Source organism: Pimephales promelas, chromosome 18 (genome assembly GCF_988280905.1).
Source record: "Pimephales promelas chromosome 18, fPimPro1.hap1.1, whole genome shotgun sequence".
Taxonomy (NCBI): Eukaryota; Metazoa; Chordata; class Actinopteri; order Cypriniformes; family Leuciscidae; genus Pimephales; species Pimephales promelas.
The window spans coordinates 14164472-14181220 of record NC_142786.1 but is presented as its reverse complement, the minus strand read 5'-3'; the positions used below and the strand labels follow the sequence as shown (position 1 = coordinate 14181220).

General features: G+C 42.6%; 1 protein-coding gene across 4 annotated transcripts in view; it reads left to right on the top strand.

The window, feature by feature from the left end:
- fkbp10a (FKBP prolyl isomerase 10a) overlaps positions 1–16749 on the top strand; it is a 367658-nt gene that overhangs the window by 179189 nt on the left and 171720 nt on the right. Inside the window, exon 10 of one of the 4 annotated variants that reach the window (XM_089122623.1) lies at positions 13627–13793. The exons of the other annotated variants lie outside the window; for them this stretch is intronic. Within the exon in view, the coding sequence (XP_088978749.1) occupies positions 13627–13785 (159 nt within the window). The 3' untranslated portion in view covers positions 13786–13793. The remainder of the gene's footprint in view (positions 1–13626; positions 13794–16749) is intronic. 4 annotated transcript variants of the gene reach the window in all.

Genomic DNA, 16749 nt, shown 5'->3' with positions numbered 1-16749 from the left:
TCCAGAAACAGTCCTTTAGCATAACTTCATCACCAGGAACGAGGTGACTATAACAAAGAAACTCCTCCACATGGTCCTCAATGGTGCGATTGAATTGATAAATAGAACACAGTTTATTCAACGGGCTCTGGATGGTACCTTTTAGATCCATATTGGTCAGTTGTGCTGCTGGATTCATGGCTGGTATCCACAGGGAAAGCCGCTGGATCCTTGTGTGGCGAAGTATTCTGTTACGAGGCTGGAGACGAGATAGGGTCCAAGTGCAGCTTTAATAGAGAGTAGTTGAACCGGCAAGGGTCAGAGAGCGGCAAAACAGGGTATCCAGAGAGTGAGCACAGAGAATCTTTTTTGTCAGTTAACAGGCAGAAGATCGGGGCAGGCAGCAAACAGGCAGAAGTCAGGAAACAAACCAGGATCAAAACCAGAGAAACAAGAAACAGAATACACGCTCAGAAATTACAAGCCGTGGCAATGCAATACTTCGCAAAGAGTCCTTGTTTGAGTGTGGCTTATATAGGTAGTCTGAAATGAGGTGCAGGTGTGCGTGTAATCAGTCACAGGGATGAGGCATTTTGGGAAACGTTGTTCTGGTGACGTGATCAGTTCTGATGTGGAGTGCCCTCTGGTGATTCTCTGGGGCACTCCAACTGGTGATCGTGACACTGAGCTCGATTGCTGATGTCTGAGTTAAAACAGGCCCCTCTCAGTAGCATACGGAGAAAGAAATGTTGGAATAAATAAATGTGGAAATAATTAAATGTGGAAATAAATAAATGTAGAAATAAATAAATGTGAAAATAAATAAATGCAGAAATAAAAACATAAATACATAAATGAATGTGGAAATAAATAAAAGTGGAAATAAATTAATTAATACATGTATAAATAAATAAATAAATACATGTGTGAAAAAATACAATTATACATAAATATGGGAATAAAAGTAAAATACTCATTTAATTGTACTTTTTTACATTTCTTTGTATATTTATTTATGTATTTATGTATTTTTAATTAAGTTAGATTTGGCATTCCATATTTAGCAGCCACTTTTATCCAAAGCGACTTGAGGACTAAACTAAGCGAGTTACTGTGAAGAGGCAAAAACAACACAAGAAGTGCTCAAAATACAAAGTTCAGACATTGCACGAAGTAGCATCAATCCATCCATCCATCCATCCAGATAAGCCAGATAAGCGAGGGTTTAAAAGAAAAGGATTTTTTTTTTATGTTAAGTGCTCTCGGAAGAGATGAGTTTTCAGTTGTCTTTTGAATGCAATCAGGGATTCTGCATTCCGGATGAGGGTGGGCAGATCATTCCACTAGCATGGTACCGTGAATGAGAATGTTTTGGAGAGTGATTTTGAGGCTCTCTGTGATGGTACCACAAGCCGTCGCTCATTGACTGATCGTAGGCTTCTGGTAGGGATGTAGACTTGTAGTAGTGAGAGGAAGTAGGAGGGAGCTGATCTTGTGGTCAATTTGTAAACAAGTGTCAACACCTTGAACTTGATGTGAGCAGCGAGTGGTAGCCAGTGCAGAGAGATGAACAGAGGAGTGGCAAAAAACACATTAGTAAACGCACTGATCTAAAGACAAAGACTTGGTCAGTCACACACCTTTGTGTCATTCCTAAAACAAAGTAGGCTACATACCTGTCATCTCCAAGTTTTTAAATGCAGATGGAGAGTCACATGGAAGGGTTGAAAACTGATGGTTAAAGACTGAAGAAGGCATACGATAGCAAGGGTGATGTGGTGAGATCTGGTATTACCTCAGGTCCTAAAGAGCCCCTGGTATCGAAGTGGCCAGGTGGCCTTTTGCTGTCAGGTCAGAATTTCTGGATAACTATCCTCCATAGCTCATTTAACCTATACCAGTAAATCTAGGTGTATCCCTACACTCATGTGAAACAATAACTTATCCTAAACAATCATTTAATTCAATTCATACTCACCCTCCTTGGAGAAGATCCCGTGGAGTCCTGGTGACTTCTTGATCTCGCAAGAATTTTTCTAATGCTCTGTCTATTGCTTATAGAACTGTTTCATGTACACTGAAGTAAAAACTATAACACTGGCGTCTTTATAAAATAAAAATGTATTTATACAAACGATCAAAATACTGGTTACACAATGATTAGTATTCGTAGATAAAATAATAAAAGGTTACAGATTATAATACTTCAGTACATCCAACTTAACAGGGCAGTCCTGTATAAGTGGAACAATTACAAAGGTTATATACCTCGTACACAGTTCAAGCAATAGATGAAAAAGTCAACTTGGTCTTGTTCAGAGCATATCAAGTTAAACTCTTACAGCAGAGCAATTAAATCAAAAGCTGTAGTGACCAGTCACTACAAATTAAAAATGTATAAAATCGAATTTTCCAAAATGGTGAAAACAAACGTTACCCATAAATTACAAATCAAAATTCAACATGACAAATTCAACTGTTTAGTCAGTGACCTTCAGTCACTTCCAATGATTATTACATTTAAAAAAAAAATATTGCAATCATTTCGAAAATTTCTATTTTTTTCCACATATAACTATAATCATTAATGCCAACAAGAATGGCTAGCATGAATAGCTTTGGCTCGTTCACATGTCTTGAACTGCCGGCCATAAGCAAAACCAAAAAAATAAAGAACAGCCAGTTTTTTCACCAAAGGCTTCAAAACTGTATTTCTCCTATAACTTAAAATAATTAAGAATAAGTATGTGAGGAACGCAAGTCCCACACCTACGTATTTCAGCCAAATTATCTCAATGTAACATTTCGTAAAATTGTATGCAGTAATTGCTAGGGAGAATACCATAACTGCAACAATTCCCTTCTTTCCGAACAATTTGACATATCTCGCACTTCTCAGCAGCTGCGACACTAAAATTAAGACTAGTGAGAAATCATTCAAACAGTTATAATGGCCAAGGCTTAAAACCATCCATACTACTTGTTCAGGCATTCTTTGACTTAATGCTCCAGATATCCAATAAACAATCAACCATAAATTTATTGAGACAATAATCATAATTTCCTTTGGTCTGTCAATGCAATGCCATGTAGTATTGCTGTAATTGCCTTGCCATTTAGTCTACGCTGCTGTTGCGAATAGAGGAAAGTAAGAGAGAGAGAGAGAGAGAGAGAGAGAGAGAGAGAGAGAGAGAGAGAGAGAGAGAGAGAGAGAGAGAAGCTTTGTCCGCCACCAACTTTGTGATCCGTTACCTTGTCCGCTCGTTTTGACATCTCGCAGCCCCTGCCACTGCGAGTGTCATGCTTCCGCATCCGATTCAGTCATAAGCGGAACTAGAGCCCACTTGTCACCTGCTGCGTAAGGCCATTTCGACAGTTTCTCGCAGACAAGGCCCAATTTCGAAAACTTAACAATCATGACTATCATGACTATTATTCCTATGACAATAGTCAGGCAGATTATCGCAATCTTTACGTGGAACCATGATTGTATTAACAAGTCCCACACGGAGACCGCGAGTTCTTTAACCCTCTGAGACCTAAGGGTATTTTTACAATAAATTTTCCGTCTGGTGTCATTTACTAAAAAAGCTTGTAAAATATCAACCCTTTGGTGCACAGACAATTGACACACCTCTTTTTTTTCAGGACAAATTGAACTTTCAGCATATTTGTGTTACATTGATGTCACCTGAATGTAAAATAAGTTATGGGACCATAAAGACAAATGAAAAAATAAATCGGAAATGGAATCACTCAATTATTTATTGAAATCACACACAAATAAATAAAAGCTAAGCAATTTTCCTCTGGAAAATAGTTTGTTCATGTCTTTGGAGTCCTGGAGCACAGGAATAAACATTATAACTTGTACAGAACAAAAAATATTGACATTTTTCCAAAAGAAGTCCAGGCGTTTGGGGCCTCATGAAATTCACTGGTGCCAAGCCTCAAAACAGTTCCTATCAGCAATCACACAGAGGGCCACATCACAGGTTTTGCATTTCTATTTTATTTATTCTTTTATTTATTATGTTCTTTTTATTCTTTTATAATACATTTATACTACTATAATACTTTTTTTACAGTAAATAAATAAATGGCACTTCAGCTGGGTCTATCCTGGTAATCTAGTTCCTCATCTGTCAAAAAGCTCTGTTCTCCTGAAAATCCTTCATCCTGCAATGCACCAAAATAGACCAGCGCTTTATTTACGTCCATTTCGCTGTGTTTCTCTGTGAATCGGGCGTCTCCGTGAGTCTCTCTATCTCTCTACACTATATCAGCGCTTGGTTCATGCGTAATGACGCACACCAATGTTTACAACGGATCAGCCTGTAATTGGTCAAAAACCATCACGTGAAAACATCACGTGATATCCAGGATGTCCGCTAGCATCGAGCTAGCGGCAAAAATGACCGAATATTTATGAATTATGGGCTTCAAGATTATCAAAGTTTGACATAAAGCGTTTGGATTTATTGCTGAAAACCTCTGAAAGGAAGCACAAGTTCCAGGCTGGATAGAAAACCTTCTGTAAAGGCTAGAAAGACCCGAAAGACACCCCCGTGATGGCTAGCTCGTTAGCTTTCTGCTGGAAAAAACGGTAAGAAAATCGATAAATCTGTCATCGAGTTATGTAAACATTTATCGGAGGTGACGTGTGGCATCGTCGACGACGCCGTCGGGCTCAGGGGGTTAACGTTATTCATTACCCAAAAAATAGCCTTTTTCTGTACTGTCCAATACACACTAAAAAGATCGCCCCTATTTGGCTTAATTAATTGAGATTCGTAATCCCAAAAAAATAAATACCCAGGCCCCATGGAAGACCTTCTAAGAAATCATCTACCGGATCGAAGAAGAGGCGTCATTTAGAAGAAAAAGCGCATTTTTTCATTATTTGATTTAGTGCAATCATCATCAAAGGGGCTGCACCGGTTATCGAGCTTATATCACCCCCTCTAGTTACACTGCCGACTCGATCTGCTCCAATCATTTTCAAATTTTAAAAAGTCCTGAAAAGACAATTCTTCCATCAAGTCAGTAATCATATCATGCATACTTGTTTCTTTATATACCCCCTTGATTTTATAGCTAATCCAGGAATCATTCTCATACAGTGGATCCCTTACAACCTTTTTCCACCGGTCCAGGTCACTGTCTCGGGTCAGTGTTTTGTCTAACCCTCCACCTTTCACTAATGGGTCTGAATCCCTCAGAACCGGGCCTCCCGAACACAACCATCTATCCCACAAGAAAGCCTTCCCATGTGTTATTGGCTAAGGCCAGGGAATTCACTTCCCATTGTCTCATGATTTTGTCATTGGCCAAACATCCTAAGCTGGTCTCGCTTTTTCTAGTTTGCCAGACACCTTTTAAACTGGTCACTATTAACCATCTTTTTTTAATTAGCAGCTTGCATCTGACACATTGCATCTGACACAAGCTGACATAAGTCTTTTAATGTACTTTTTATTCTTGACCTCATAGATTGTATTTCAACCTACACTCGGTACAGTTATTACACCCACATGTACCTGTGGTCAGTTCATACTGCCACACATTCCATTGCTGCCTTTGTGTCCGGCAGCTTCCGCATATAGTAACGTCTCCCACAGCACAGGCCTCAATGGACTTTTCTGTACTGAACCATTTGGGTAAAATTGTCAGTTGTGCTCTCACCCAAGCCTGACTTACCCTCATCTCTCTAGGCCCCTCCCAGAGCAGGCTGCAAACTTCCTGTTTGCTACAGAACACACAGTTGGTAGGCTTTTTTCTGTCTGACGGAGTTCTCTCTCGACAGTCCTTGTGCCATGTTTTCACAAAGAATGAATCACTAAAATCTCTACACACTACAATTATGCCTTCCGCTGGACACTTAATGCCCTGTTGGAAAGATACTTGGTAACACTTTAGAATACTGTATCTTACTTACTGCAGAATTAATAAGGAATTATTGACGAACTAATAGGTAATTCTTCATTAACTACTTCTTCACTACTGTTAACTACTAAGGAAGATGTGTTAACTAATCAGTATGTAATATAATTTTATGATTGTGTTAAGTATCAGTTAGTTAATCAATAACTAATGAATTCTGTCATACCTCCTGAAGAACTACTATTAATTATCTACTAATTAAGGTTCAAGAAAAATAACTAAGAAGTAACTACTGAACAGTCATACAAAACTAACCTCAGATTATTTGTATATTTTATATACAGTACTGTGTGTGTCTGTTTTCCTCAGCATAGAATGCCACTGAGTAAATTCATGTATTTGAGGCAACGACTGAGGGAAACTGAAAATAAAGAGAACTTATTAGTAATTAATAAATAAGTATCAAATAATTCTGCAGGAATTACTTAGAAGCTGGAACAGTATTCTAAAGTGAAAATATAGGGAACCCATTAGTAATTAATAAAGAATTATCAAATAATTATCTAGGAATTAGGCTACTTATAATCTGAAACAGTCTTCTAAAGTGAAAATATAAGGAACTTATTAGTAATTAATAATTAACTTTTAAATAGTTCTTCGGGAATTACTTAGAACCTGGAACAGTATTCTAAAGTGAAAATACAGGGAGCCCATTAGTAATTAATAAATAATTATCAAATTAATTACCTAGGAATTAGGCTACTTATAACCTGAAACAGTCTTCTAAAGTAAAAATATAAGGAACTTATTAGTAATTAATAAATAATTATTAGATAGTCCTTCAGGAATTACTTAGAACCTGGAACAGTATTCTAAAGTGACAATATAGGGAACCCATTAGTAATTAATAAAGAATTACCACATACTTCTGACTCAAATCAAACTTACTGTAAATAAAAAAAATATTAGCCTATATATATATTAACGTAATCATCTAAACCTTTGTAAAATACACGACAGTTACTTGCGACAAAGGCGAAGAGAAGTGAAAAAGGCAACAGTGGCAAGGAACCAAAACTCCATCAGGTGACAGAATGGAGAAAAAATCCTTGGGAGAACACAGGCTCAGTGTACGTGGCTACCGCCATATTGCCGGAACTTGAATGGTGCAAAAGAAGTTTAAAATGTATAAGAACTAAGTATAATAATAAGGTGTTATATACATGAGATGTTTTTGCTTATTTGCAGATCATAGCCTATAGGTAAATGTCTGCACTTATTTTTCTTATTAGTGCTGAAGAATGACAAACTGACTACTGTGTATGAGTGTTAATTAGTAGTTACTTCATAGTTATATTTCTTGAACCTTAATTAATAGATAATTAATAGTAGTTCTTCGGGAGGTATGACAGAATTCATTAGCTATTGATTAACTAACTGATACTTAACACAATCATAAAATTATATTACATACTGATCAGTTAACACATCTTCCTTAGTAGTTAACAGTAGTGACTTAAGTGTTAATAAAGAATTACCTATTAGTTATTCATTAATTCCTTATTAGTTATGCAGTAAGTAAGATACAGTATTCTAAAGTGTTACCCTGTCTGTCCTACCTTAAACGTTTTTTTTTTGTTTTTTGTTTTGCTTGTATCTGTTGGTTCTGGCTTTTGGTTAGGTTTGTCAACCCTCTAATTAGGCTAATGCGTACAGATATTAACGATCGAATCCCATTCACCTAAGCTTTGATTCCTTACAAAGAATTCTTTCACACTACGAACGGCACGCTCTGCTATGCCATTGCTTGCTGGCTGACACTTAGCTGCTTGGACTAAGGTTATTCCATTTTCTTTCCAAAATGTTTCTACCTCACTTCCAGGTAGATTATGCACGTTATCCCCACGGACTCTTTCGGGTTTCCCCCGATATTTAATCCATTCTTTAAGGCTATTAACGACTACCGCAGTGGTCGCCTGTGGGCATGGATATATTTGTGTGAAATTGGTACAATTGTCCACTAACACCAAGAAATAGACATTCTTCTTTTTAGCTTTAGGTAACAAGGGTCCAGCGAAATCTGCACTTATTTCTTCATGTTCCCTTTCAGTTTTAATATGTCCAAAATCATGATGTACACTAGACATCACTTTCCTGCAATCAGGACACTTGAGTTTAATTTTCTGTTACGTTGTCTTTAAATTTTGCACATGCAGTCCTAGCTGCTTACAATATTTCACAACGGATGATTCAGCGTGTCGTGTAGTTCCTGGAGCAAGTTCCCTTCACTTTCCTTAGTGATAGCACGTACGCGAACATACTGTTCTGTATCATTCTTACTGACCGCCAGAGGCAGTGTAAACACTATGGATTTCTTAGCGCCAGCTAAGATAGATCGAGAGAATACACCAACAAAGTCACGTGACGTGACGTATGCTGAGCCCTGGAGGTAAAGCTACAGTAAGCTCAGCACTCTACCTCTTTCGCTTTCTCGCCTGTTTGAGATAGGTCGTATTGATTGAGTGATTCGCGCTGTCAAGTGCAGCTTACTAGAGCAGCGAGATTCGTCCTCACAAGCTGTGACAGCGCGTGTCTTCGTCATTCTAGGATTGAATACTGGTGAGTTTTATATTGCTTCGTCGGTGACACACTCTGTGCCTCTCGGTGCTTCCGGTGGCTTGTGTTTTCCGCGCCTATGCAACATGACATCATGACTTTTGCGTAAACATATACGCCACTTTCGAGTCAGGTGGCGTGTCATCTCTACGCATTTTGAGCTATCCGCGTGTATCCGCGTGTATGCGTATATGTCTACGCCATTAACGCCCGCGTCATTCCGCGTCTCTGTACACGCAGTCAAATCTCCAGTCATAAATGCCATTAACCCCAGTGACGGTTAAGTTTAGGGATGGGGTTGAGGTAAGTCATATCTTTTTTTTACATAGGATGGTAAGGGAACAGTCATAAATGCCATTAACCCCAGTGATGGTTAGGTTTAGGGACGGGGTTGAGGTAAGTCATATATTTATATAATGTTAAGTCAATGGCGTTCATAAACACGCTGAAAGGCGATTATGCGTCTTGATAGCACGCCAAAAATGTAAATACGAATTGGCGTGTCATACACACGCTACTTCATGAGATCAGTCTGGCCTATGAGTTAACGATCTCCCGTGACTCTATTAGAGTGTTTTTTTCTCTCACTTTGTCCCTTGGTTCAATCCGCCGGCCGATTTAGACTTTTTTATCTCTTGATATTGTTGGTATTACCTGTTGGTTCTCCAGGGGTAATCGTTTTATTTTATTTTGATCATTTTTCATCCCGCTTAACTTAACCTTACGGTGCTATCCGAGGGTGTTATTAGCGAGTAGCTAACTATGGCTCACGGCTCGATCGCCACTGGTTTTCCACTGACTTGTAAGCTGTGCCCTAATAATCTTCTTCCTGACGACGGTCATGACACCTGCCCGTCGTGTTTGGGGATTCAACATCTGCGAGAGGCTCTCACGGACCCATGCGTGCACTGCAGTCTTTTGCCTATGTCGGAACGACGGCTTCGTTTTGCCGAATTAGACCCTAATTCAACGGTGAAACTTGGACAGTTGGATGTAGCCTCCACGCGCACTCGAAAGCGCAGGGTGTCGGCGGCGGCTGGTGCTCCTCTTCCAGCTAAAAAGAAGGCCAAATCGCGAAGTGATGAACATGCTGAGAAAGGTTCTCTTTCTGTGACGGTGTCGATGCTTTCTTCAGAAATGGCAGAGTTGAAACGCCTGCTACACTCGCTTCAGCCTGCCACACCTACTACACCTGTGAGTATGACACAGTAGGATGAGAATGTTCAGAATTTAGGAGCTGGTGGAGAGTCTCTTGATTCCCCTTGTTTTTCTCCCCGTTCAGAGTTTGATGTGCTTTCTACGAGTGCTTCAGATTCCTTTTTTCATGATCATGGGGATACTATGGATGTTGCTGCGCAACCATCACCTCAGGCTGTTTTCACTGGTTACACAGCTACGGAGGGTTCTAGTGGGGGATCAGTTCAATCGTCTGGAAAAGCCCAGTCCTCCTCCGATGATACTTTGGCTGTGCTTCGAATGGCAGCTGCTCGTCTAGGACTTGATGAGTCACCTGTCCAATCTACCCAAACAAATGTGTTTTTCAGACAGACCTCAGCTGCAACTTCGTTTGCCATGCCGCCATGTAAAGATTTTGTGGCTGAATTCTCAAATGCTCTCACTGGCTCTGGCCCGCCGAAACGACGCTCTAAGATTGCTCGAACTCTAGCATCTATGGCTGAAGCTGATTCTATCGGGGTGGGTCGTGCTCCGGAAATAGAGCAGCCTGTGGCAGCGTTGGTGGTGTCTCCTGATGAGGTTCTAAGAGGGAATGTGCGATGTCCCAGTGCACAATGTGGCCATACGGATTCCTTGCTCAAAATGGCATATGAATCTGTTGCCTACATTACTCGAGCAGAAAACACTATCTGCCAGTTACTTCTTGCTGCCACCAGTACGCTGGAACCTGCTAATGTGGATCCATCTATTTCACAATTCCTGCAAACTGCTCTGTTGGCAACAGGCCATGTGACCCGCGAGCTGGGTAGTCTTACAGCAACGCTTCTGGCAGCCCGCCGCCAAGTGTGGCTTGTCCAAGCACGACTGCCGGAGGACTGTAGGAAAACCTTGAGAGATCTTCCATTTGTTCCCGGTCATCTCTTTTGTCCGAATGTTCCGGAACTATTGGAAAAGAGGGTAAAGCTGTCTGAAGCCACTCGTCAACTGACACAGGTGCAGCGCAACCCTACCTTTAGGATGCCAGCAGCTCAGACCCGACATCACTATGCCACATCAGAGCAACGTTTCCGTCGGCACCACCTCAGACACAGCCCCCACAAAGACCTCGTGTTCCAGATGTGAGAGTTTTCCGCCCACCTCATCGTCAGTTCCCGGGAGGACCCCGTCAGCGCCCCCCCCCCCCCGCGACCACAAAAATTCGTACACATAAAGCCTGAGACAGTCAGGCCGGCGGTCGATCGTTTTTCTGTAGATCAACTGGAGTACTGGAGATCCAACACAACAGACCCCTGGGTGTTGGCAACCCTGAGCAGAGGATATACTCTACAATTTCGACGCCGGCCTCCCAGATTTTTAAGAATTGTTCCTACGATTGTCAGAGACGCAGTTCGTGCAGAGGCTCTCTCTCTAGAAATTTGTTCTCTGCTAGAGAAGGGAGCCATAGAGAAAGTTCATCCCCTCGTTCAGGGAGACGGGTTCTATTCAACTTATTTTCTTGTTCCAAAGAAGGACGGTGGTTTCCGCCCGATTCTCGATTTGAGGCTTCTGAATTTGTACCTGAAGGTCCTTCCCTTTCGAATGCTGCGCACAGCCGATGTTCTCCGGTCTGTGACGGCAGACGATTGGTTTGTAAGTGTCGACCTGAAGGATGCATACTTTCACATCCCAATTGCTGTGCATCACAGAAAATTTCTGCGTTTCAGTTTCAAAAATCAAGCTTATCAGTTCAAGGTGCTACCCTTCGGCCTTTCCCTTGCTCCTCGCGTCTTCACAAGGTGTGTGAGTGCAGCTCTGTCCCCTCTTTGGATGAGAGGACTACATATCCTCCCTAACTTGGATGACTGGCTTCTCTGTGCCCCCACAGAGCAGCAGGCTGTGCAAGATCCCAGAGTTCTTCTGAGACATGTGCAGAAGCTGGGTTTTTCTGTGAACGAGAAAAAGAGCCGTCTGATTCCATCACAAACCACTACATTCATAGGAATGACCCTGAATTCCTGTCTAATGTCTGCCTCCCTGTCTCAGGAACGTGTGATGAACATTCTGCAACTTTTGGCTCGCTTTCGCCCGGGTGTGTCCCTGCAGTACGAGGTGATCCTACGACTGTTAGGGATGTTAACAGCGGCTACAGTGGTGATCCCACTGGGTTTACTCCACCTCAGACCACTCCAGTTATGGAACAACAGTTTACGGCTAGATCCCACCAGACATCGACATCGACTGGTGATGATTTCTCACCGTTGCATATGTGCGTTGAGGCGGTGGAGACAGTTAGAGTTCCTAAAGGCAGGAGTGCCCCTGGGGGTTGTTCCCTCTCGTCGGGAGTTGGTCACAACAGACGCTTCCCTCACAGGATGGGGGGCAACCTGGAATCGGAGGGGTATTTGCGGGCGCTGGACTCCAATCCAGGCCACGGAACATATCAAGCTGTTGGAACTAAGGGCGGTGTTCCTGGCTCTGAGGTACTTCATGCCGGTTCTGACAGGCCGCCATGTTCTTGTTCGATCGGACAATACCTCTACAGTGTTCCACCTGAACCACCAGGGCGGCACGAGATCCCTCAGGTCTCTACTACTGACTCACGAGATTCTGACATGGTGTCAGCCTCGACTCGCTTCACTGAGGGCAGCTCATATTCCAGGAGCATGCAATCAGATAGCAGATGCTCTTTCCAGGGATCAAATACATCCAGGAGAATGGAGGCTCCATCCAGAGGTAGTGCAGGAGATCTGGCTACGATTTGGAAGAGCATAAGTGGATGTTTTTGCTTCAGAGATGACCACCCACTGTCGCTTATGGTTCGCAAGGACAGAAGTGTCCAGCTCCCTGGGCCAGGATGCGCTGTCTCACGAATGGCCAAACTGCCTGCTCTATGCGTTTCCACCTATCCCTCTGTTATGGGAGACGTTGCACAGGATCTCCTTGTACAAGCACAGAGTGTTGCTCGTGGCACCACGTTGGCCAGCCAGGCCGTGGTTTCCTTTATTGGTGAGACTTCTGAAAGGCAATCCATGGAAGCTCCCCCCCAGGAAGGACCTCCTCTCTCAGCTGGAGGCCAGTGTCTGGCACCCGGACCCGACTCATCTGCAGCTTTGGGTCTGGCCATTGGGTTAGCTTCTTCCCTGGAGCATTGTGACCCTGCTGTAATTCACACCATCTCTAATGCTAGAGCTTCTTCCACCCGACAGATTTATGCTTCCCGTTGGAAGCTTTTTTCTGCATGGTGTGAGGAACGGGGGCTCGTTCCTGCAACATGCGATATTCCAAGTATCTTAAGTTTTCTTCAACATTTACTGGAGCAAGGAAAAGCAGCTTCCACGTTGAAAGTGTACGTTGCTGCAATTTCTGCATATCATGTTCCAGTTAGTGGCTCTTCTCTTGGCTCTCACAGTCTTGTCTGCAGTTTTCTGAAGGGTGCACGCCGTCTGAACCCTGCTCGGAATCCTCATTTTCCGGTGTGGGATTTGTCACTCGTGCTTGCATTCCTGTGTTCACCCCAATTTGAGCCCTTGCAAAGCATTGACATTAAATGGTTGTCCTTGAAGACTTCTTTTTGTTAGCTATTGCTACTGCGAAACGAGTCAGTGAGTTGCACGCATTGTCTGTTAGTGAACCGTGCTTGCGTTGGTTACCGGATGACTCCGGGGTGGTTCTGCGACCCAATCCTTCTTTTCTTCCGAAGGTCCTTCTTCCTCAGTTCATAAATCAGCACATTGAACTGGCCTCTTTTCAGACTTCTTCTGGGTCTGACTCAAGTGCCCAACTTTTGTGTCCTGTTCGGGCATTGAAGTGTTATGTGAACTCTACTGTTCAACTTAGACAGTCAGACCAGTTATTTGTCTGCTATGGTGGTGTGAAGAAAGGTGCTCCAGTGTCGAAGCAGAGATTGTCGAACTGGATAGTAGAGACCATTACGCTGGCTTACAAGGCAGCAGGGAGACCACTGCCCTGGAAACTAACTTGTCTTTCCACTAGGGCCACTTCATCTTCATGGGCTGTTTTAGAGGAGTTTCCCTGGTGGACATCTGCACTGCTGCTACCTGGGCTACTCCATGCACGTTTGCCCGGTTCTATAAGGTCAACATCGCTACTCATCATGCCGTTAGTTCTGCGGTTCTTCTGGAGCAGCCTTGATTCATCAGGTGGGTGGCATTCCTCATGACTATGTTGGTATGTGTCATCCATAGTGTTTACACTGCCTCTGGCGGTCAGTAAGAATGAAACAGAACGCTAGTTACGCATGTAACTGTGGTTCTGTGAATTCTGGATGACCGCCAGAGTTCTCAGTCACTCGGAATGCGCGAGAAAGGCGTACCGAGGTAGAGTGCTGAGCTTACTGTAGCTTTACCTCCAGGGCTCAGCATACGTCACGTCACGTGACTTTGTTGGTATATTCTCTCGATCTATCTTAGCTGGCGCTGCGATAATCCATAGTGTTTACACTGCCTCTGGCGGTCATCCAGAATTCACAGAACCACAGTTACATGCGTAACTAGCGATCAACTTCCCTATTTCCTACAGCTGCTGGAGTTTTCTGAACTGTGTGACTGGACTGGTGCAATACTCTCGGTTGCACAACCTTGGTACACTCACTAATTATTTTCCATAATTCAGCTTGTGCTAGTGGTATACCCTTAACATTAAAAAAAATCATTCTGTTCCCATGTGGACAGGTGTTGAACATTGCCCAAATACACATATTCGCTATCGGTTACTAAAACACAATTTTTTTTTGGTTGTTAATCTTCATATGCATAATTGCTTTTGCAATGGCTGTAACCTCAGCTTCTTGTGCTCTCTTGTCGTTATCTAACCGACCTTTTTCTTTGTGAATAATTTTTCCTTTCAATTTAACCATAAATCCTCACCAGGTTTCTCCCTTTTTCGAACTACCGTCAGTGAAGTAACAAATCTGCTCAGGATTTATTTCGGCCTTTTTATCTTTTTTAAGGGTTTTTTCATTTCTAAACTCGAATTGATTGTCATTGATAATTTTTATCCATTTTGACCAAGTAAACACATGCACGCGTTTATTTTATTGATCAAGTTTTTTGCTTCCCTTGCTAAGATGTCGATCCCTTCACCTTTAGCAACAATATTGATTAATTTTTCAGCAGCTAATGCTTTAATTGTCAGCAGGTTTCTCGCAATTGTGGCTAGAATATCAACTGGTGACATATTCACATGCTTTCTCGTGTGAAATTAACATAACAGGAGATTTTGAATCCCCCTAGTTATATAATATTGTCACAAGGTGACAAATCCAGCAGAAACAATTTCCGCTGGGAGTGTGCTTCCCCCCGGGACGATTCCACTGACACACCGTGCTGGTTTGCTTGTTGTCAGTTGCCATGACAGCGGCAGCTGATTAGACAAGCGGTACCAGGTGCGGGTGTTTGGTGTGAGGGTTTGTGATTGGGAGACATGGCCTGATGAAGCAGTTAAAAGGCAAAGAAAGAGGCATTCAAGTGCGGTACTCTCCCAGGAGAAATCTATTCTTTGGCAGTTGCTTGAATTTGCTGGGATCTTTTGGAGCGGCTGTGAGGATCTGGCTGCAACGGTGATTGTGACAATACAAGCTGGAGACATGAAAATGGATGTGAAGTGAGTGAATTGTGGAGATTGAGTCAAGACTGGAGAACGTTATCATTCTAGAGAGGAAGATAAGTAATGAAACACCGGATCTGTGCGAATGCATGCCTTGCACTGAATTGAATAAGGAATTGTGAAGTGTATTGACCGACCACAAGTATAATTGCCACTTAAGAGTGTGAATTAAGTCATCATTGCAATTCTGATATCTTCTTCTGAGTGTGAAAGAGTATTGAAGACGCTGTTTCCCATGCCGTGAGAAGTCATCTGCATCTCTTCAACTTCTGAGTGTTGATTCAGCGTAACAGTGGAAGGATTGATCACTGGGTGAGTGCTGGCCTTATTGCACTGAGATTTGAGAGTGGATATGCAGTGCCTGAATTGAAGTGTCACACAGTATTGGACTTGATGTGAAGTTGCAGTGTGTGGATGCATATGTTTATTTAACCGCCAGTATTTCCCCAGTTCACATTCTGGCTCAGTGTTTGCGGAACAAAGCCCTCAGTGTTGAATGTGTGTGTTCCACTCCGGCCACAAGCTCCTGTCGATACTGAAGAGGAGTGTGATTGCCCTGTTTAACTTGTTCTGTCTATTTAAATAGAGATCCTTCTGCCACTGCCCTTTTGTGTGCTGCCTGTACAGAGGAGAGACGCACCCCAGCCGTAGTGCCGCTCGTTTGGAACAGCCCAGTCCATCAGTAAGCCCGATTCTCCGTTATACGAAAGGATCATGTTTGCTCTTGTAACAGATACTCTGTCTACTTAAATTAGGGATGGGGCCGATCCGATCCAGTATCGGTATCGGGACCGATACCAGCGTAATTCACGTATCGGATTTTTCCGATCCAACCTGCGGAGAAATCCGATATTTATGATCCATGTCTGCGCTTTAACGTTGGCTGCTGAAATGACTCCAAAAGGGATTCCCCGGGGCTGCTAGTCTGCTAGCTGGCTGCAAAATGTGGAATGGATATCCTGAACGGAGGTGCAGCTCAATCATAGACTGTAAAAAATAGGGCTCAATGAGACACACAGACGCCCGCTCAAGAAATCCATTCCGCAGTTTGCAGCCAGCTAGCAGGATAGCATTGAGCTACCAATATGTTCGCTGTGTGGAAATCCTATGGTGGAAATACTTCACACTGGAAACACCGTAGCAGAGCAAGACAGCAAAATGCAATGTTTGCAAAGCCGTATAAATTAAACTATTTGTCTGTGATGCATGTTTGCAATTCGCAGTCCAGAAGAGAAAGAGAGAGAGATCTCTCACGCGGTGCCACAGCACGCACAACACGACAGCCCTGCTTAATGAGTGACGACAGAGAAAACATAGCCTGGTTACACTTTAGATCTGTGATATTAGTCTGATTTCCAAAGATTAAAGAATATATTGAGGTAAAAAAAAAACCATTAGAACAATAGCCGCATTCTGTGTAGCCAACTTCCTTCCCATCGCGGCGGTGCACTGTCATTTCTCTGTAAAACTCAAACTTTAAGACAGAATCAG